This window comes from Bos mutus, unplaced genomic scaffold (assembly GCF_027580195.1).
Source record: "Bos mutus isolate GX-2022 unplaced genomic scaffold, NWIPB_WYAK_1.1 CTG266, whole genome shotgun sequence".
Lineage (NCBI taxonomy): Eukaryota > Metazoa > Chordata > Mammalia > Artiodactyla > Bovidae > Bos > Bos mutus.
In genome coordinates this window covers 23,628-45,985 of record NW_027219767.1, presented here as the reverse complement: position 1 = coordinate 45,985, position 22,358 = coordinate 23,628, and the positions used below count along the sequence as shown (strand labels likewise).

Below are 22,358 nucleotides of genomic sequence, written 5' to 3'. Positions count from 1 at the left end.
AGGATGAGATGGCTGGATGGCATCACCAACTCGATGGACATGAGTTTGAGTGAACTCTGGGAGTTGGTGATGGACAGGGAGGCCTGGCGTGCTGCAATTCATGGGGTAGCAAAGAGTCGGACATGACTGAGCGACTGAACTGAACTGAACCTATCCCTTCTCCAGAGGATCTTCCCGACCCAGGAATCTAAATAGGGTCTCCTGCATTGCAGGCAGATTCTTTACCAACTGAGTTAGGAGGGAAGCCCCAAGAGAAAGTGAAAGTCACTCAGTCATGTCCAACTCTTTGTGACCCCATGGACTATATAGTCCATGGAATTCTCCAGGGCAGAATACTGGAGTGGGTAGCCTTTCCCTTTTCCAGGGAATCTTACCAACCCAGGGATTGAACCCAGGTCTCCTGCATTGGCGGCAGATTCTTTACCAGCTGAGCCACAAGAGAAGCCCAGTCTAAAATCAGAAGAATAATGGCAACCACTTAAAATACAAACCTAAATGAATTTTACTTCTTCTAATAATAGTAAGCTAATGTTTTAAGTATTTTATGATTTGAAAATATCCCCTTCAATATGACCATCTGGGATTTAAAGTATTTTTTGAACATAGAAGTTTGTACAATATCTATCTTTTATCATATTGAAATTTCTACTTAGAACTAACCTAAATTCTCTTTAGAAAGATCCACTGTGACCAAGATATTTGGGGTATACAAATATTGTTAATACATGGTCACAGATTTGTTTGTTCTTCACTCCATAGATGATTGGGTTGATAAAAGGTGGAACTACAGGTAAAGCTTAGATAAAAGGATATGAACATATGGCAGTATGTAAAAACCAAACCTGTGTGTGAAGAAAGAAAAGGCAAGGAGATAGAGCTGTAGGAAGACACAAACGTGGGTGATGAATATATTAAAGGCTTTGAATCTTGCCTACTTCAGGAAAAATTGAAAGATAGTAATAAAGATTTGAGTAAAAAACAACATAAAGATTATGTAAAATCCTAAGACACAGAAGGCAACAAATAGACCATGTATCTTGTTGATCCTTACATCTTCTGTAACCAGCTTCACAATGGCCATGTGCTCACAATAAGCATGGGAGATGAATGCTGTTCAGTAGAATTTGTCAATATTTGATAAGCTCTGTGCATAGTGGTATAAGAATAGTAGCCCTGAGTGCCACCCCAACTCTAATGTGAGTCAAGGATTGTTGGGAGAAGACATTGGCATGTCTCAAGAAGTTACAGATGGCCACATAGTGATCTAGGGCCATCACCAGTAAGACACCTGATTTACTTCCCTGGAATGAATGAAGAAGCCACATTTGTAGAAGACAGGTTTCAAAAGAAATTTCTGTCAACTGAAACCAGAAGATGCCTAACACTGGGGAGAATAAAGTGCTAAGTGCATGCCTGTGGCTCCCAACATGGCTAATATATATATATATATATATATATATAGAGAGAGAGAGAGAGAGAGAGTCTGTTTTTATATTTGATTATCACTGTAATTAGGAAATTCCCAATCACAGCCACAAGGTACATAACACAGAATGAACCCCGATCTAACAGTGCACTGACTCCAGGCCAAGAATCCCAACGAGTGTTAGTACAGAGGGCATTCAGACTGAGCCATTGGATATGAAATATGAGCATAGTGACTTGTTTAGTAGATTTAAGAAGTGATATAGTACTTAGCAGAAGGAGCAGCATGGTGTGTCATCTTCTAATTCCTGTCAAAAAGTGATGAATTAAAGAGAAGAAGAAATTCATTTATTTTAGCTGAACATACTTAAGATTAGGGTTATACTTCCCTTGTAGCTCAGTCTTTAAAGAGTCTGCCTACAATGTGGGAGACCTGAGTTCGATCCCTGGTTCAGGAAGATCCCCTGGAGAAGGAAATGGCAACTCACTCCAGTATTCTTGCCTGGAGAGTCCCATGGACAGAGGAGCCTGGCAGGCTGCAGTCCTTGGGGTCACTAAGAGTCGGACACGACTGAGCAACTTCACTTTCACTTTTCACTTTCATGCATTGGAGAAGGAAATGGCAACCCATTCCAGTGTTCTTGCCTGGAGAATCCCAGGGATGGGGGAGCCTGGTGGGCTGCCATCTATGGGGTCGCACAGAGTCGGACATGACTGAAGTGACTTAGCAGCAGCAGCAAATCCAAACTACAAACACCCACAAATATTCTCCCTCTATGAATTCTCTGACATTCCCTCATTGAGCTCAAGTCCTCCACTGATAGAGAACTCTGTTTTCTGAGATAGCTTGCCACGTGGCAAGAACTCCAAATATCACATAGGCTGTCTTTACATTGAGTACCAAAATGTCTCCTTCTTAATTTTTCATAAAAATCCAGAATCCATCTTCCAAAAAATACCATCAACCATGGATCATGATGATTTATTGAATGGGATCTGAAATTAGTCAAGAGAGTTTAAATCCTGGATGCCACTACTTACTTTGCAAAATCTACAGCCAGTTATAGAACTTAACTTCAAATTGTCTCCATTTTTTTGTTGCTAAAACAATGCTCACAGATTGAAATACATTCTAATGTGATTACAAGGAATCAATGACTTAGTTCATGTAAATAATTTGTAAAATATATAGGAGAATGTATTTTTCTGTCACTAAATGCCAAATGCTAATCCATAGAAGTTCATCCTCTCTTTCCCATAACTTTAGATACATGATGAGCATGTCACATGAATGACTTCAAGGGCCTCCTTCCCCGTGAATCTTTCCTGGCCTAAATGGGTATTATTTGCTAACCTGTTAACAAATAAGCTTTTCATCCATTTATCTGCCCAGAATATTTTCTAGAGGTCCTCCCAGTTGTCAACCTCATTAAAATGTAACACCCATTATGTCATTAACTGATTTAGAAACCTTCTGGAAATCAGGAGACTCAGTCTTCCTAGAGTTTGAACACTCAACTGAACTGTAAGATTCTACAGATATTTTAAAATCATCTTGGCATTTTATTGGATCACATGGTATTTGTGTTCTCCATTTCCCAACACTCAGTGCAGAGTTTCAAGCCCAGAGACTTACCAATTATCACCTGTGGTAATACCCATAGAAGTAATAAGTCGGAAACTTTTTGCTGCTTCAGCTAGTAAAGATGAATACTTCATAGTACATGGTGTACCTGGACAATTCATTTCACAAATTCCTGGTGAGTTCTTAGGTTCACTTGTGACAAGGGTGAAAAAAAGAAAAGCATCTTATGGTTCAGAATATACAAGATTCATTTTCAGTGTTTGTGTCTCTAAAAAAGAAATTCTTAAACTTTGCTTTCACTTTGGAACTGGGAACCAAAATGATCCCCCTTTTAAAATTTTCTAAAAGAAGACAGTGCCCCAGGAGAGGACAAAACAAGTCAATGGTACTTATTTATAAAAATAATAAACCAATATAGGAACATAAAAACATCTTGAGATATACAGACTACTCAGTATAGACCTGCTGACCGAGAAAAAAGGAATATTTCTATAATTTAATTCCAATCTGAGAAACACTCATTTTTAAGTTTTGGGCCCATGAAAAGGGATGACTTGGGAAATTCACCTCAGAACCCTCAATCATCTGTTATTTTCTGAGAATCTTCCATGTGAATTTGTTGAAACGAGTAGTTCCTGTATCCAAACCAGCCCTCATCCAATTGCCTCAGTTATGTTCAGAATTATCATGAAATGTTGATATACATTTTCAAGGATTTTAAGATCATTTGCAATATCTATAGTAACTTCCCATTGGGATCTATTGTTCATGGCAGGTATTTATTTAGTTGAGTGAAGGCACAAAAGAGTGTGCCTTAGATAAAGGATTTTAAGATTTAGTAGCTAGAAGATAAAGGGGGAACCTCCCGTTCTCTATTTCATACAAAGAAAAGTCTCACAAGACTGTATTGTTTGTGTTTACCTGGAGGCCAGTGTGATTTTTCTTGAAGTCACACTGGATTTGTTCTGTGTAATTGGGTCTGGCCCTGTTTCATAGTCCTGTTCTGTTTCCATTGACAAATGCTCTGACCCCATCTTATCCATAATCCGTCCTTGAAATAGTGTAGCATTGAGGACATTTACATGTGAGGCTAGCTCACCCTGCATTAGGAGAGCTGGTTGTGTGCATCTTTTCCCAGCTGGGCCCATGGTGATTCAGGTCAGCTGATTGATACCAGTGAACAGGAAAAAAACAATGTGTATCAGAGTGTCAACCACCCACCAAAGTAACAGAGTTGCCCTTAGAAATAACTACATTCAAAGGCTTTTGCCACTTTAACAAGAATTTAAATTTTTAATTTTTACTCAAATATTTTAAAATAAGATTTTGCTTCTCATTACTTATTTTGGTGGAAATATGTCCCTTTGTCCTTAGTATTTTTACAAAAGTGGGTTAGAGGTGTAAACATTTAGACATGAGGCCTTTCTAAGTATTAAATTTGTTTTTATGTGAAAGTAAGTGATCTGAATCTTTGTGGTTTTCCCTCTTACCGCAGCACTGTATAGGGATATGCATTGAAAAAGCAGTTGGTCTCAGGGGTTGAACAAATAGACAAAGCAATTAATAAATGACAAATGTTACATGGGAATCTGACTTTAATAGAAAAGGATTAGTATACCAAAAATAACGTGAAGGTAGGAAAAACAGCAGTGGGAAGCACAGTGCATCAGTGAGAGAGGAGGCATGCAGAGGATGGGTAGTGTGTGCAGTAAACGGTCACGTTAATGTTAACAAGTCAGTCTGTCAAGTCTTTCCTTAAAAGTTTCCTCCTCCTACAGGTAAAGGCCCTAAAAGAATCCAGGAATTCTAATACTATCAGAAGATAATGCAAAAGTTAATGGCAACTGTTTAAGAACAATGCAAGCCCTGACTTAAACATTATTGTATATTACCCTCTAACAGCTCAGGAGACACTATCTCAGGAATGATTCCACAGAAGATCATAGTTTTGTGACTTACTTAAGTTTTCAGAGTTAATGGAGTCAAGATGGACTGGCTGAGTTCATCTCAAATAGTCTTGTCAAAGTCCATCTAGGCTCTTATTGTGAGAAATTGTTTGATTATAATGTTTCTGTATGCAGATGAATGATAGTTGTTCGCCTCTGGATTTGGCTGAAAACAGCAAATTTGAAACCATAAAATATCAAGCATCAAAAGTCAAATGATTTCACTTACTCTGACATAAAAACTGTTCTGGAACAGTTGTATTATGGTTCTTTACTATGATAGGATGGACATTTTAAGGCTGATATTAGTGTTTATTTCATATACAAGAGAGTGTAGAATTAGTGCCTTCCTGATGTCTCCTCATATTTTGTTTTTTGGAGAATTCTAATATATTCTTTGGGCAATTTTAGAAATTATACATAGAAATGGAGATGGAAGACCAAATGTTATCTGAATTTTTATTGACGTATAACTCACATATAACACTACGGTGTACAATTTAGTGATTTGATATTTAAATGCATTGTGAAATGACCTCCATGATAAATCTAGTAATCATCTGTCCCTATATAAAATTATTAAAGTGCTACTGATTATATTCCTTACACTGTATATTACATCCCATGACTTTATTCATTTATAACTGGATGTTTCTATTTCATTATTCCCTTTATCTATTTCATCCAACCCCCTAATCCATCTCCTCTGGCAACCACCAGTTTATTCTCTGTATCTATGAGTGAGTCTGTTATTGTTCTGTTTTTTTTAATTTAATTTTATTTTTAAACATTTATTAGTTTTGAACATGCTTTTTTGATTCCACATATGTTTGTACATTTCTGATGCTTTTTTGATTCCACATATGAATGAAATTATACAGCAGATATCTTTCTCTCTGACTGTATTTCATCTAGCATAATATTCTCTGGGTCCAGCCATGTTGTCACAATTAGCAAGACTGCATTTTTTTTTTTTCTGTATCTTTATACTGTTTAAGTGTAAGGATATAGCTTAGTATGAAAGCAAAATGGACCTGCTCACTAAATCCCAAAAGAGGCTGATTTTCCCATCAAACCAGGATGATATGAATGTCAGGACAACTTTCCCACATACCATGCCAAGAGAGTCAACACAAAAGATCTGAAGCTTATGGATGGTTCTCTATCAAGAAGAAGAAGAGGGAGGAGATATGCCAAATATTATTATTCTCAAAGTGAACATTTAGCTGAGGAACTGCAAATAGCCAGAAGGGTCAATGTATTTTGCTACCTTACCTGAAAGCCTCCACCAAGTAACAGAAGAGGCAATTCTTGCCACTGATGGCTGAAAAATCACCATCATCAGATCTCTTCCTCTATCTGAAGTCAATCCTACCAGAAAATACCCAGGGCCTACTAGAAATGTTGTCTCTTGTGGAGTCCTGAGTAACAAAACCCATAAAAATATTAACACCAATTACAAATTCACGAAACTGAAGCACAGTGTAAATTTACCATTATGCCACTCTTCTCTACCATAATACTTATCATATGGTAGGTGTTGGATAATCCAGTGAATTAAAAGATAACCTTAGAGGGCTCAGAAAAATGATTGATATGTAAAATAGAACCCCTGAGTTTTCATGTTTTTCATCACTCCTGAGTAACTCTGAAAATTCATTGAAATTTTAAACATCACTATCTCATCATATCCATAAAATTTGTTTTTATTTTGTTTTTGGTAAAGAACATGTTAAGATACACTTTCTCTGATTTTTTATGACTGACATCTTCAAGAAACAAGAGTAGACAACTTGCTTTCACTGAGTACCTAGACACTACAGAACACTAATACTTGGGTGTATTTAAATTCTGTGAGAAATGCATAATTTTTGAATTATCTGGAGAAGACTTCTTAGAACAGGAACCTCAGCCAGATCTAAAAGGCAAAAAGGAAAAAAGAAAAGGAAGTGAAATATTGTTCATTATTTTGCACTTTTTACACTTCTCATTCTCACTACCCTGATAGGATCCATAATCCTATTCATTGATAGTTTTCATGGGCTGTGAGGATGTGAGAACTAGCTGTCACCCTGGCAGATTTCATAAGACAACTTTTGAGAAAACTTAAGCATCTCAAATTACATGCTTTTGCTTTATTTTTATTTGAAGTAACATAGATGGGGAAACAGTGGAAACTGTCAGGCTTTATTTTTGGGGGCTCCAAAATTACTGCAGATGTTAATTGTAGCCATGAGATTAAAAGATGCTTACTCCTTGGAAGGAAAGTTATGACCAACCTAGATAGCACATTAAAAAGCAGAGACATTACTTTGCCAACAAAGGTCTGTCTAGGCAAGGTTATGGTTTTTCCAGTAATCATGTATGGATGTCAGAGTTGGACTGTGAAGAAAGCTGAGTGCTGAAGAATTGATGCTTTTGAGCTGTGGTGTTGGAGAAGACTCTTGAGAGTCCCTTGGACTGCAAGGAGATCCAACCAGTCCATCCTAAAGGAGATCAGTCCTGGGTGTTCTTTGGAAGGACTGATGCTAAAGCTGAAATTCCAATACTTTGGCCACCTCATGCGAAGAGTTGACTCATTGGAAAAGACTCTGATGCTGGGAGGGATTAGGGGCAGGAAGAGAAGGGGACAACAGAGGATGAGATGGCTGGATGGCATCACCGACTCGATGGATGTAAGTTTGAGTGAACTCCGGGAGTTGGTGATGGACAGGGTGGCCTGGCGTGTTGCAATTCATGGGGTCGCAAAGAGTCGAACATGACTGAGTGACTGAACTGAACTGAACTGATGGTACAAAGAAGAAACAACAAAACTATAAATCATGGTGGATTTTAAAAAGAGAATATTTTTACCACATGAATGCAAATCTGCTTGGTTTTTGCACCATAGACAAGTGGATTGAGAAATGGAGGGACCAGCAAGTAAATGCTAGAAAAGAGGATGTGGATGTAAGGGGGGATGTGAGAACGAAACCTATGTGCAAAGAAAGAGAAGAAGGCAAGGAGGTAGAACTGGAGGAAGACACAGATGTGAGCGATGCAAGTATTGAATGCTTTCAACCTAGCCTCCTTCTGGGGCAAACGAAAAACTGTGATAAATATCTGTACATAGGACAATGAGATGCATATGAGGTCAAACCCAGCAACAGTGAAAGCCACAAACAAACCATAGATTTTGTTGACCCTGGCATCTTCTGCAGCCAGTTTCACAATGGCCATATGCTCACAGTAGCAGTGGGAGATAACTTTTGTATGAAAAAAGTGCAGCTGGTATTTTATCAGTACTAGGCTGGGGGTCACAAAAATGGTAGCCCTGAGTGTTACCATAGCTGCTATTTGGGTGACTAGCTGGGGGGTGAAGATGGAAGCATGTCTCAGTGGATAACAGATGGCCACACAGCGGTCCAGGGCCATGGCCAGGAGGAAGCCTGACTCAAAGGCTTCAAATGTGTGAATGAGCCACATTTGAAGCAGGCAAGAGTCAAAATATATCTCTGGTATATGAAACCAGAAGATTCCAAGCATTTTGGGCACAATGCTGGTGCTAAGAGCAATATCTGTGACTCCTAGCATGCCCAGGAAAATGTACATGGGTTCATGGAGGCTGGGCTCCGATTTGATGATGATCAGAAGCAAGGCATTTCCAATTACAGCAGTGAGATACATGGCACAGAATGGAATCCCAATCCAGCACTGCACAGACTCCAGGCCTGGGATCCCTATTAGCGTGAACACAGAAGGCCTGAAGACTGTGATGTTGGAAATGGACATAGTGTCTTTGCATTTCCAGATGCAAACAAATTAGTCTGTGCTATTGTACTATCTATTTTTATGCCAAGTCTTCAGATTTTCTGATTTTAACTGAACTCTGAGATCATATCATCCATCTCCTTCATATAACTGAAGGGAAAATACAGATTCACAAGCCACATCACTGTTTAGGAAGTCCATCCACAAACACTATACCACAATAAGACATTATGTTCATGGCCAGCCAACCTCAGTAGCACCAACCAAATCACATGAGTAATGGAATAAATTGCTGACTTGTTTTTTTCTTTCCAGACCTGCGGACAAAGAAAAAATAATAGACTTGTTCATTTTGTTTGTAGATTGCATTTTAATCAGTTTGATGAATCCCTCCATACTGTTCATTCTAGCTACTGCTCAATCACTCTATTATCCTCAATTGTCTTTAAGTCAGGAACAGTTTGCATGAACAGATTCTCAGACTCTGATTAGTATTTTATTTTAAATGGCTCCTTATGAAAGAAAAATAGAGATAAAAACAGTTGACATCAATGAGCATAATGTACTTAGTTATTTATATTATCTGTTCTGTATAAGACTGAATGATTTTTCAAAAGAATGTCGAGTTAGAAAAGACCATTCAGATTCACATATTTGTGGCAATCCTGGTCAAAGTTCTTTGCTACTTTCTACATTTCTCATAAAGCTGTGTTATATTTTGCTTATATTTCTTCAGCTGAAATCATTAAAATTAGTTGTGTGCTCAAAATAGTTGAAGTTCTATAATACACATTAGTGCAGAAGGAGGAATCTCTGGGACTCAAGAAAATCAGCAGCAGAAATGATTGGGACAGGAGGGCTCATTCTTGACTACAACATATGAGAAAATGAGTAAATGTGTAACACAGCCAAATTGAGGCTAATGTCTTGGGTTTACCCTGGTCAGAGCTCCCATAAGCATGAAATTTGTCCACTTTAGGTTCATTAACTCTTAATGCAGTATGGATAACTTGGAAGAGGAGTCTTTTTTTTTTTTTTTTTTAGTTCAAGCAAAATATATTAATTAGAAAATAAAGGATGAAGGAACAGGATTTTTAAAAAGAGTCAAATGTAAAGCTAGTTACTTTATGTCAGCAAGCTCATAAGGTATCATCTAACCATATGCTTAATGTAAATAAACATACCAGTAAATGCTAGGACAGCTATGATTTATGTTGCTAAACATCAAGTGAAAGAATGATGTCAGTCGGGCCATTTTATGGCAGACACCATGTATTTGCTGACAAATAGCTGGAATAGACTTAATGAATTAACTACTTTGATTTTGGCAAATTTTATCCCCAATGCTTCAGAGAAAGCAATGGCACCCCACTCCAGTGCTCTGCCTGGAAAATCCCATGGATGGAGGAGCCTGGTAGGCTGCAGTCCATGGGGCTGCTAAGAGTCGGACACAACTGAGCGACTTCACTTTCACTTTTCACTTTCATGCATTGGAGAAGAAAATGGCAACCCACTCCAGTGTTCTTGCCTGGAGAATCCCAGGGATGGGGGAGCCTGGTGGGGTCACACAGAGTCGGACACGACTGAGGTGACTTAGCAGCAGCAGCAGCAGCATCCCCAATGCTTAGTTCAGTGACTCTCCAACCCATAGATGGCTGACTCCTTTCTAATAAGGGTAAAGTTTTTCTTCAGAAATGATCAAAATGAGAATAGGACTCCTTTAAGTATAAACATAGTATCTGGCTTTTTCAAAGGTAAAAAACTGTCATGTGACCATCACATGATAGTATGGACAGTGGGATGACAGGCGGGTGTACATAAGTGAGTTCAGGACTGATGGGATGCAGTGATTATTGTGAAAAAGCTGATAATGGAATATTATGAAGTTAATTTAGGAAAAGGAGGACTTACTTGTCAATAACTATTGGAAGCTGTTGCTGCTCTTGCCTGATACCTGAAAAGTACTGTTTGTTCTTCACCCACGATTTCTCATTGCCCAATTCTTTCTTCCACCTGAGATGGCAGTCTCATGCCCTCGTGTTCTGTTCTGCAGTTCCTCTTATATCTGTCCCCTCTACATCAGCACAGAGTCAGTGTCATGCGTTCTAATCCATTTGGTGCTGGGGCCATATGTAACATGTGAAAAACTGGAATATTTCTTCATATTTTATTTTCACTCTGGATACAGACACTCTTCTTCTCCATTTCTGCCTGAGATGATGTTTGTGTGCTTATTGCCCAACCAAACTCTGAGCAAAGTCTGAGTTATTCTTGGGTACAGCGTAAATTTATTGATTCAAATTGGGGAGGAAAATTGCTAGCCACCAATTTTAATACCCCCTAATAAATGTTTGGAGAAAGCAGAGTTGGGAACTTTGAATCAGGGATTTATTAGCCACTAGAGTAACCACAAAGGACCCAAGAGATTTTAATTAATTCCTCTTGGGTTTATTCACATGTAATATTCCCTGAAATCATTTCTATAACTTGCAGATAAGATACCTTCTCACTCCCCTCTTTTCTCTCACAGGCTAAATACAAAAAAATTTATATATACAAGTTTTCTTTCAGTTAGTTGACTTTCTTTCTGATGTTCTCATCTGCAAATTAACCTCAAGTCCACTTAAATGTAGACATGTTGATATTCTTATAGATTATACACCAAAGGTTTTATAAAATATTAATGATATTTCCTGTGCTGTAATTTATGTCCTTGTGCTTTTTCACTTTATATCTGGTACTTGGTGACTCTTCATCTCCTTCACTTATTCCGCTCTTATCCATTTTATACTCCCTACAGTTTTATCCTGGATCCTTTTCAGCCTCAAACTATGCAAACATGTTTGCAATCCTATCTACTTGAGATAATTTATTTAGCACCTTCATTATGCCAACTCATATAACAATTTCTCCAGCTGAGATGTTCTCACTCAGTCCAGGTTCATAGGGCCAAAATTTCATATTGAAATTTTAGTTCATACTATGATAAACTGTTCCTGGGCATGTCATTTAACTCCAAGATGGGTTAAAAAAAAAATTATTTCCAACTTTACTGTAATATTTGCAAATATCTTCATGCCTAGGTCTATACCTATCTAGATTTTGGGGGTGGTTAAGGGGTGGTTAGGCTACCGGATATGTTTTAAAGGATCATAAATTCTAATTTGTTTACCAAAAGTACAGATATGCATTCATTATCAAGCACACACCAATCCAGCAGTCTTGGTCTTCAGCAGAGTAAAACCAATTAGACTTATTTTCTGGTCAGATAGACTGGTGTTAAGCAGAGACTCATTTTATAATTATCCTCTTAAACAATCATTTAGATATGATCATTACATGACCATAATTAGAGGAAACAGAGGTCAATAAATGGTGTTCTTATGAATATCAAAGGAGAAAATGGTCTATATAATTTCCTGATATTCTTCATATTTCATTTTTTAAACTGGACTTGAATTTAATGATATTTAATTATTTTATGATATTCCTCATTATATGATTGGTTAAAGAATGTGTTTTTGAGTTGCCTAGTTTTTAATCTGGATTCTGCCACTTACTATTTCTGTGGTATGAGGGATATTTGTTGTCCATGTTTCCATTTTTGTAGCTGCACCATGTAAGAAAAACTAGCAATGGCTTCATATCTTTTTCTATAGATTAAATTATCTTAATCTATGTAAATCACATAGTATAGTATACTATATGGAGCTTTTTTCAAATTTATGACTTCTAGAAGGAAATGGCAACCCACTCCAGTGTTCTTGCCTGGCAAATTCCAGGGACGGGGGAGCCTGGTGGGCTGCCGTCTATGGGGTCACACAGAGTCAGACACAACTGAAGCAACTTAGCAGCAGCAGCAGCAGCATTGTGATATTACTGAACCTAAAAATCAGAATATATAGACATTTTGAATTTTGGCTGTGTGATTCACAGACTTTTATCAGATTTGGTGGGAAAGTACTTTTTGAGCAAATTCTACCAGAAATTATGCTTACTGCTTTATATGAATCATTTAATCTTTAAACCATCAAAGCTAAACTGTTTTATATTCTGTTTACAAATGAAAAAAACTAAATTCAAACAGGTCAAGTCACTAGCAACATTCCATAGATATTAATAGTGAAAAAATTAGATTTTGGACTTAAGTCTGATTCAACTGTTTAACACAAAATTGCAGACTTGTTTTTGGCAAGAACAATTTTTCATTGTGTGGCTTTGAAAAATTTACATAAATTCTCTTAGACTCTTAATTTGTATAATGAGATTAATAATAGTATCTAATTTATGGGATTATCATGGGGATTACCAGTATTTACTACTGTGGAATGTTGTTTCAACTACATTGAAAATTTAAGGACTAAGCTATTAAAAATATCCTATTCCATTTTTATGATTTCACTGAATTGAGTACTTTTAAAGACAGATATTTGAAAAATGGGAAAAAATACATTGAGTAAAGTATACAAAAGCAGAAAATATACATATATAAATGATGCCACATGTCACCTTTTACACTTAACTTTTGTTATAAGGACTTCCCTGGTGGCTCAGATGGTAAAGCATCTGCCTACAATACAGGAGACCCAGGTTCGATCCCTGGGTTGGGAAGATCCTCTGGAGAAGGAAATGGCAACCCGCTCCAGTACTCTTGCCTGGATAAACCCATGGATGGAGGAGCATTGTAGGCTACAGTCCATGGGGTCGCAAAGAGTCGGACACGACTGAGCAACTTCACTTTGTTCTAAGACAGTAACCCCTCTTAACTGACTGATTATCATTCAAGACTGAATGATATATGCGGGTATTCACTGTGGTTTGTGGAAAGTCAAAATCATCTAGAGGGAAAAATATAAAAGCTGAGTCATACAGGCCCTGCCTGAGGGGACTGCATCAGCTTGTTTCTTCTCTATGTACCTTCCTGTTGATAAGGAGCCAGTCTACTACTAAATTGGAGAAGGAAATGGCAACCCACTCCAGTATTCTGGCCTGGAAGACTCCATGGACTGGGGAGCCTGGTGGCCTGCAGCCCATGGGGTGCTGAAGAGTCAGAGGTGGCTGAGGACACACACCCTACTACTACGTAATTCAGGTGAACAAATCCACTCTCTCTGCCATGCTTCAGGAGTAAGCAAGCATGTGTGCACTTGCTCCTCAAGAGCAGAGTCCAGGCTTCCCACAGCCATCCTGTTAGTCCCACCAGCCCTCCAGCCAGCCAAAGGGACTTGTCTTTCTCCTGGTGTCAGACTTCAGGGCTGCAGTTGGCAGTGCCCAATATATGACTCAAACCACTCACTCCCCAGGGAGGGCTTCTGCCCATTTAATCCCCCTCCATGTCCCTTACAGTGGCACAGGTTCTGACTTGATCTCATGTGTCCTCTCTTATTACCCACTTCCATGTTTCCATGCAATTTTTCTTAAAGCCTCAGTAGCTACAAGAGTCTTTCTACCAGTCTGCAGTTAATTTTCAGCAAGAATTGCACATGTAGAATTGCTATGGTATATAGATATATTTTAAAAAGAATACATTTGAATTTCTTGGATGAAACTGGGCCTAGAGTGAAGTAAGCCAGAAAGAAAAACACCAATACAGTATACTTTATTTTTAGAAAGATGGTAACTAACCCTGTATCCACCATCACTGATGTATAGAACCTAGATGTATCTATATTTAAAAAAATTTATAAAAATTGCAAATATTAAAAAAATTATAAAAATTGCAACATAGAGAGTGAACAGACTATTATAATGAACTTTCATCTACCCATCAACCAGCTTCAACAAGTTTTCATTGTTATATTAACAATATACCATTCTCATACCTTTCCATAATTTCACCCACTGTGCAACCCAATTATTATTGTTATTATCTTTTTATCATTATTGACTAGAGGTTTGCAAGTAATTTTGACATACACTAAAGTGTAGAAGGCTTAGTTTAGCTCCACCATTTTGACAAATGGGTACATGCATGTAACTTATATAAACATAACATAGATCATGTATATCTTCCCAGAGATTTCATCATATGTTTCCCCAGTCATTTTCTCACCTCTACATCCATCAGAAGTAACCACTGTTCTGATTTTCTTTACATTAAGTTAGTTATACTTATTCTAAAGCTTTATATAAATGAAATAATACAATTCATACTCTTGTGTCTTGATTCTTTTTACTTACAAAACATGTAACTAAATTACATGTACCAGGAAACAAACAAACAAAATTCCTAGTACTTATCTACCTATTTCCAGGGAGAAAAACAAATGAATAAAATATTCAAGGATTCAACAGTAAAATGATGTCCTCACAGAAAAAAAAAAAGACATACCCAGATGCCATACTTCTTTCTGTAGTATACTTCAGGTAATGGTATATATCTATTATCAGGAGGAAGGAGTTGAGCTATTTCTCTTCATCTACTAAAGTTTATAGTTCACTCACAAGAAATCATACACTATATAATTTTCCCATTTGAAAGTCTAATATCCAGGCAATAGCTCTGATCCAAGTTCCTGTGTTTTCAGAGTATCCTCTGAGATACCACATCCCTCTTTTTAGACAGTGTCGAACAATGCTCCTGAGAATTTCCTTGGTTTTGATGCTATAAACAATGCAGTTGGCCACAGGTGGGAAGAAAAGGTAGACACTGGCCATGACAGTCTGGAGGAATAGAGGTAAATGGTGCCCAAAGCGATGTATCAGGGAAAGAATGATTATGGGCACATAGTACACAAGCACAGCTGAGGTGTGTGACACACAGGTGTTCAGAGCCCTCCACCGTCCTGCCCCAGAAACAATACCCAGTACTGTATGAAGAATCAGCATGCAAGAAATCACTATCAGCAATGAGTCTAGCTCAAATGTAAAGGAAATGACAAAGAGACCCAAGATGCTATTGGGGTGGGTATCTCCACAGGGCAACTTGATCAGATCTGAGTGGAGGCAGTAAGAGTGTGTGAGGGTATTGTGGCTGTAGAAGAGCAGACGCTTCAGGAGAAGAAGCAGTGGGAACACGAGCACCACACTGTGAAAGGCAATGGTGACACCCATCCTGCTGATGCGGAGAATTGTCAGAATGATGGTATATCGCAGTGGGCTGTATATGGCCACAAAGTGGTCTACAGACATGGCCAGTAGGATGCCTGATTCCATTATACAGAGTGAAGTAAGCCAGAAAGAAAAACACCAATACAGTATACTAACACATATATATGGAATTTAGAAAGATGGTAACAATAACCCTGTATACGAGACAGCAAAAGAGATACTGATGTATAGAGCAGTCTTTTGGACTCTGTGGGAGAGGGAGAGGGTGGGATGATTTGGGAGAATGGCACTGAAATATGTATAATATCATATATGGAACGAGTCGCCAGTCCAGGTTCGATGCACAATACTGGATGCTTGGGGCTGGTGCACTGGGACGACGCAGAGGGATGGTATGGGGAGGGAGGAGGGAGGAGGGTTCAGGATGGGGAACACATGTATACCTGTGGCGGATTCATTTTGATATTTGGCAAAACCAATATAATATTGCAAAGTTTAAAAATAAAACTAAAAAAAAAAGAATGCATGGAAAACATCTGTAGCAGACAACCACCAAAACTTATATTATTAATGCCAAAGAGGAAAATGCCCAACAACAGTGGGCAGGAAACAGAGACACCAAGTTCCACAAAGACCAACATGGCCAGAAAGAAGCGTACGGGTTGGTGCAAAGCAGGATCAAACCGGACGATGTGAAGAATGATGCCATTTCCTAGGAAAATGATAGTGTACATCAGGCAGAATGGTATAGATATCCAGATGTGCTCTGCTTCAAGCCCTGGGATCCAACAAGAGTGAATGTTGCAGGTGTGAACTCAATGGAACTATTGTAAATGTCATGATGGGACTTCATCCGAGGATACTGAGAAGCACATGGACACTGGAAAATAAGTTGTTAGTTATTATACATCAAATCCTGAGCTCCTGACAGTCATACTGAGGGTATTTTCTTACAAAAGAGATGGAAAGCTTATTTCTAAAACAAGAGCATATGCAAACCACAGTATATGGAAGATAAATCTGACTAGATGTGTGGAAGAGTGATCCTACATGAACTACAAGCTAAACATTTCTTTGTTTAATAGAAATCTGTGCATTAATAGAAATATCAAGCAGGATTATTTATAGCGGTGAAAGGCAATGATAATAAGCATAGAGATGACAGGTTCATGTGGAAATTGATAACTGAAGGATCTGTTAGGTTTCTGTAGTTTGAACAAGATTAAATTAGTAGCAAAATTAATGCAAGAAAATAATAAAGATAATTCATAGTTCTTTTAATAGACTTATAGCCTTGGGAAAGTCACTTAAGTTATCTGAGATCCAACATTGTGATATAAACACTGTAATAATAATAATACAACATAATATATGCTGTTTACTATTATATTTGGATTATTTTGGAACATACTAAATGATTCAGATGATAAAGAATCTGCCTGCGATGCAGAAGACCTGGGTTTGATACCTGGGTCAAGAAGATCCCCTGGAGAAGGGAATGGTTACCCACCCCAATATTCTTGCCTGGAGAATTCCATGGACAGTCCATGGGGTCACAAAGAATTGGACACAACTGAGTGACTAACACTTTCAGTTTTCAAATATTCAACACATAAAATAAAACAATTTAATATATTAGAAAAGAGGGACAGTTTCTTCCAGTTCTTAATATTTTCCAATGTCTTTTTTTAAATTTACCATTTCATTCTTTCTCCACCTGCTATCCATGGACAATGGGGAACACATTCTCTGTATTTTGCAGGAGGGTCAGTGTCTCTTGTTGAAATCTGGGATCCAAGTTGAGAATATCACCAAAGCTATCAGGATATCACAAGCTGAGTGTGATGGTGGTACTAGGGCTCAGGACCAGTTTATCTAGGAACAAGTTTATACACACTAAAATTCTTCTCACTTGTAACAGAGCCTTGTGTATTAAGATAGCGGTCAAAGATAGATTTCAGGATTGGCTCAAGGATGGGTGTGGTGAGTGAGGATGAAGTCTTTCTCTCCTATTGAGCTAGCACTTTTTGTAAAGTATAACCACTCGATTGATGGTAAATGTTTACCAATCACTTCTCTGAATAAAAATGCCTGACCTGTACCCATTGCCAACTTTGAATACTCCCATGCTGAGCAATTTCAAGCAACCAACATGACCACTGAACAGAGCCGATATGTGATATGTTTGTAACCAGCTTCCTCAAACTGGTACAAACCAGAACCAGAACAACATTGGGCTTAACTACAGCTGGTCCCATATCAGGAACTTACTCAGGTGGAACTGAGAGCAGGCACATCAATCCATGCATCCCTCTCCTGCTGTTTCCTTCCCACTGGGCTGTGGATATCATTGCTGCTGCTGCTGCTGCTAAGTCACTTCAGATGTGTCCGACTCTGTGCGACCCCATGGACTGCAGCCCATCAGGCTCCTCCGTCCATGGGATTTTTCCAGGCAAGAGTACTGGAGTGGTCTCCCTTTGCCTTCTCCGTGGGTATAGTTGCTACCTCTCCTTATATGTGCTTAACTGATTGGCAGGGGAGGCAAGATGAGTCAGGACTCTTCCAGGAGCAATTAGCCAAGATGACTATTCTTAGAAACATCAAATATGTATTTCAATATGTATTTAATTAGGCTTACATTACATTGAATTTATAGATCATTATAATTTCAAGAATTATTAACCTAATAATGAACAATATACAATGAGCACAGGCCCCTTCAAAAATTCCAAGACAACAGTTCAGAATAATTTAGAACAATACAACAATACAATTCCTTTCTGAGCAAAGGCCCTTCAAACATTCCAAGACAAAGAACACTGTTCAGAGAAAGTGAATTTAGGACCCCAGGATTGCAGCCTACAGACAACAATATCCTAATTCCTTTCTAGCATCTACAAACACCCAAACCCTCAAGCTGAAAGTTTCTTTAACATTGAAATATTTATTCAAGTGTTTTTTCTTAATTCTTATCATATTTCATACATTCTAGATGTGAAATTGACATTTTCTTATTTCTCCACTGCTGTAATCAAGTATAAAGAAACCTTGTGTTTTAAGATTTATGCCACTTAAACAAATATTTTGTCATCATGCTGGAATCTGTTTATTCTCTTCCTGCCCTTCATTCCTTGAAGAGCTTTCCACTGAACCAGAAGTGTCTTTGTTGCAACTCTTGTCAAGATTTTATTTAATGTCATTTTCTGTGAAGTCATTTTTCTATAGATTATTGGCAGTAGGGCTAGATTCAGTTTGGTGACTTGAGTTTTTAGTGTCTATATTCATAACAGTTATTATCATGCTCCAAATTAAAATTTAAATGTTAAATCCCTTATATGATGTATTTATTTAATTATAAAACCAATAAGAAAGATACTAAAATATCATCTCTAAAATATACTCCCTTACTGAAATTAAAACAAATATAATATATGTCAAATCATAATTCAGGACTTCAAAGGTCAAGGAAACATCCTTTCATTTCTTATGTTGACTACTATATATAGGTGTGTTATAGAAAAAGAGGAAAACAACTGGAAATTTTGCAAATATTCAAAAGAATGCCTCAAAGCTTTTATTTAGTTATTTAAGTGTAAAATTGAAAAAAGTGTGAAAGTGTTAGTTGGTTAGTCATCTCTGACTCTTTTTGACCCCATGGACTGTAGCCTACCAGGCTCCTCTGTCCATGGGCTTCTCCAGGCAAGAATACTGGAGTGAGTAGCCATTCCCTTCTCCAGGGGATCTTCCCTATCCAGGGAAGGAACCCAGGTATCCTGCATTGCAGGCAGATTCTTTACTGTCTGAGCCACAAGCTAAGCCCCAAGTAATGTCAAATTTCATATTCTCATGACAGGATATTAGGTCTTGAAAAAGCAGAGACTATAAAAATGTTTAATAAAAAAGAAAGAATTAGGTGAAATCTAGACACAAGTGTCTGCCTCCAATGCGGGAGACCTGGGTTCAATCCCTGGGTTGGGAAGATCCCCTGGAGAAGGAAATGTTAACCCACTCCAGTATTCTTGCCTGGAGAATCCCATGGATGGAGAAGCCTGGTAGACTACAGTCCACAGGGTCACAAAGAGTCAGACACAACTGAGTGACTTCACTCACTCACTCAGACACAATTTATAGATAATTACATTTGGTGTGTTTAAAGCCTTTTTTATACAAGATTCTGGGTAAATATTTTGATCTTTAATTGCCTTTGTTTGTTTTTTGTTTTTTTTTGTTTTCTGCCTGGGTATAAACCTTTCCAATCTTCTAGTCCCTCCATGAAATCTTCATTGATGATTTGGGCCTAAAATCCCCAATATGTAGAAAAATTGAATCAAAATATACCATGTACCTATTTTTTATAATGGACTTTATAGGATATTAGTGAATTAGAAAATATCTGATTTCAGAACTCATGTTTTAGCTTAAGAAATGGGTACAGACAAAAATAACTATAATATGGTGGCTTCATGCTATTCATCCAAGTATTTGCTGACTTTAGCAGGAATGTTTTGTATTTCAGCTGAATTTATTTTATCAGAATTTCAGCAGAATGTTTATAAAAAGTGTACAGCCTCTCACCACTCCTACTCCCCCGATCTATACAGGAAAAGCCCGTCTGAGTTGAGTCCTAAAATATGTTTCTCTTGTTCACTGTTATCTTTATGTGTCCTTAAGAATAAGTTAAAAGACATGATAATAGAATGTTTAGCTTGGAGAATTGAAAATGACATTAATTTAAAATATTGTTTTTTAAACTCTTTAGGAACTTTAGGAAAAATGCACTGGCATTGCCATTTTGGGGCAGATCCTAACAGTTTTTGGTGTGTTTTAATGTTTTTGTGAATTTCATTTATTCCCATTCCTCACTGAAACAGACTTTTAGGCAGTGAGTGTTTTATTCAGAAATAACCAATATTTAGCCTTTTTTTTTTTTTTTTTTAACAACATATGCTGATGGGGGAGAAAAATAAAATCACTCGGTCCTGAATCTGTTTGGTCCTTACTCCATAGATAATGGGGTTGAGCATTGGGGGCACCACCACGTAGAGGTTTGCTACTAAGATATGGATGTGATGAGGAATGGTTTTACCCCCAAAGCGATGGGCAATAAATGAAAAGAATGCTGGAGCATAGAACATAAGTATGACACAGATGTGGGAACCACATGTGCTAAGGGCCTTAAATCTCGCAGTCCAGGAAGGTATCTGAAACACTGTGCAAAGGATCATTGTGTAGGACATAATGATGAGCATTATATCCAGTCCTGTAGACAGCAGGGCCACAGTCAAGCCATAAATGACGTTGATATTGATATTGTCACAAGCCAATCTGGCAATGCCCATGTGCTCACAGTAGGAATGGGGAATGATGTTTCTCCCACAGTATAAAAGTCGATGTACCAGAAAGATGAATGGAAAACATACAATAAAGCTCCTGACCACAGCTGCTATGCCAATCTTCCCAATGGCTGAGGAGGTTAAGATCGCAGTGTATCTCAGTGGATAACAGATGGCCACATAGCGGTCAAATGCCATGGCCAGGAGAATAGCAGATTCTGCCACAAAGATGAAATGTATGAAGAACATCTGGGATACACAGCTACCAAAGGATATATTCGTGGAGTGGAACCAGAAGATGGCCAGCATCTTGGGGGCTGTGGATGTGGCGAGCAGGACATCTGCTAAAGCCAACATGGAAAGGAAGAGATACATGGGCTCATGGAGATGCTGCTCGGTCACAATTAGGAAGATTAAGAAGAGGTTACCTGCAAGAGCAACAATGTACATAACACAGATGGGGATGGAGATCCAGGTGTGCACATCTTCTAGTCCTGGGATTCCAATCAGGAAGTACCACATATCCTGAGGACTGGTGTAATTGTAAGAGGAAGGAGCCATCTGTGACTGCTTATTCCAGACCCAGGACCTTCAGGGAAAGACCATAGGGCTGAGCTCAGGTTCAGATGCCCACCTTTAGTCCCTGTGATGTCTGATCAGATTTCTTTTCTCATCTGTTATTATGAAAGGACAGCAAGATAGATTAACTAGCCTAAAATTGCACTCTTGATTCCCTCCATGGAATAACTGAATCTTGTATCTTGAAAAAGATATCAGTTAATATTTAGTAAAAGTGTAATATGTGTCATAATACTTTACATATATTAACTTATTAAGTTTTCACCTTAACCTGTTGAAAATACCTTTATGATAATCCATAACATGGCTGTTGTTGTTATCCCTATAAGATGGAAAAAAAAAATTTCCAAAGCTTTTAGACTCTTGCTCTAGGTCCCACTGGATTTAAAATCAGCCAAAGTGAATTTGAAAGCTTTGAACTAAAACACCATCTAACACAATCTATCAAAATAAAACTAGTTACAAAAACATGTTATCAAAATATTCACTGATCATGTCCCTGAGTAAAATAGACAGATGTTAAATTGAAGTATACAGCTTATGGGAGGAGGGAAGGAACTAGAGTTTGACAAAATAGGTTTCAAGGTATATGCCCTCTTCAACATTAATGAACCAACAGCTTGATGCTAAGCCCTATGCCAGGCACTGAGGATACACAAGTGAATCAGAGTGATCCTGATCCTTCAATAC

The 22,358-nt window shown here is 38.0% G+C and overlaps 3 protein-coding genes and 1 pseudogene across 3 annotated transcripts; all 4 read right to left on the bottom strand.

The window, feature by feature from the left end:
* Positions 1–671: 671 nt before the first annotated feature.
* On the bottom strand, positions 672–4,158 carry LOC106701702 (olfactory receptor 52A5-like; annotated as a pseudogene).
* Positions 4,159–7,788: 3,630 nt separating this feature from the next.
* On the bottom strand, positions 7,789–8,727 carry LOC102267284 (olfactory receptor 52A1). Its single transcript, XM_005910825.2, has one exon. The coding sequence runs from the start codon at positions 8,725–8,727 to the stop codon at positions 7,789–7,791; it is 939 nt and encodes a 312-aa protein (XP_005910887.2).
* Positions 8,728–15,156: 6,429 nt separating this feature from the next.
* LOC102283830 (olfactory receptor 51I2-like) lies at positions 15,157–17,862 on the bottom strand. Its single transcript, XM_070366917.1, has 3 exons — positions 17,823–17,862; positions 16,268–16,534; positions 15,157–15,863 (listed from the first exon to the last, which is right to left on the bottom strand). The coding sequence occupies exons 1-3, from the start codon at positions 17,860–17,862 to the stop codon at positions 15,157–15,159; spliced, it is 1,014 nt and encodes a 337-aa protein (XP_070223018.1).
* A 2,828-nt stretch (positions 17,863–20,690) lies between these two features.
* Positions 20,691–21,650, bottom strand: LOC102266725 (olfactory receptor 52Z1P). The gene has a single exon (XM_005910823.2). The coding sequence runs from the start codon at positions 21,648–21,650 to the stop codon at positions 20,691–20,693; it is 960 nt and encodes a 319-aa protein (XP_005910885.2).
* Positions 21,651–22,358: the final 708 nt, after the last annotated feature.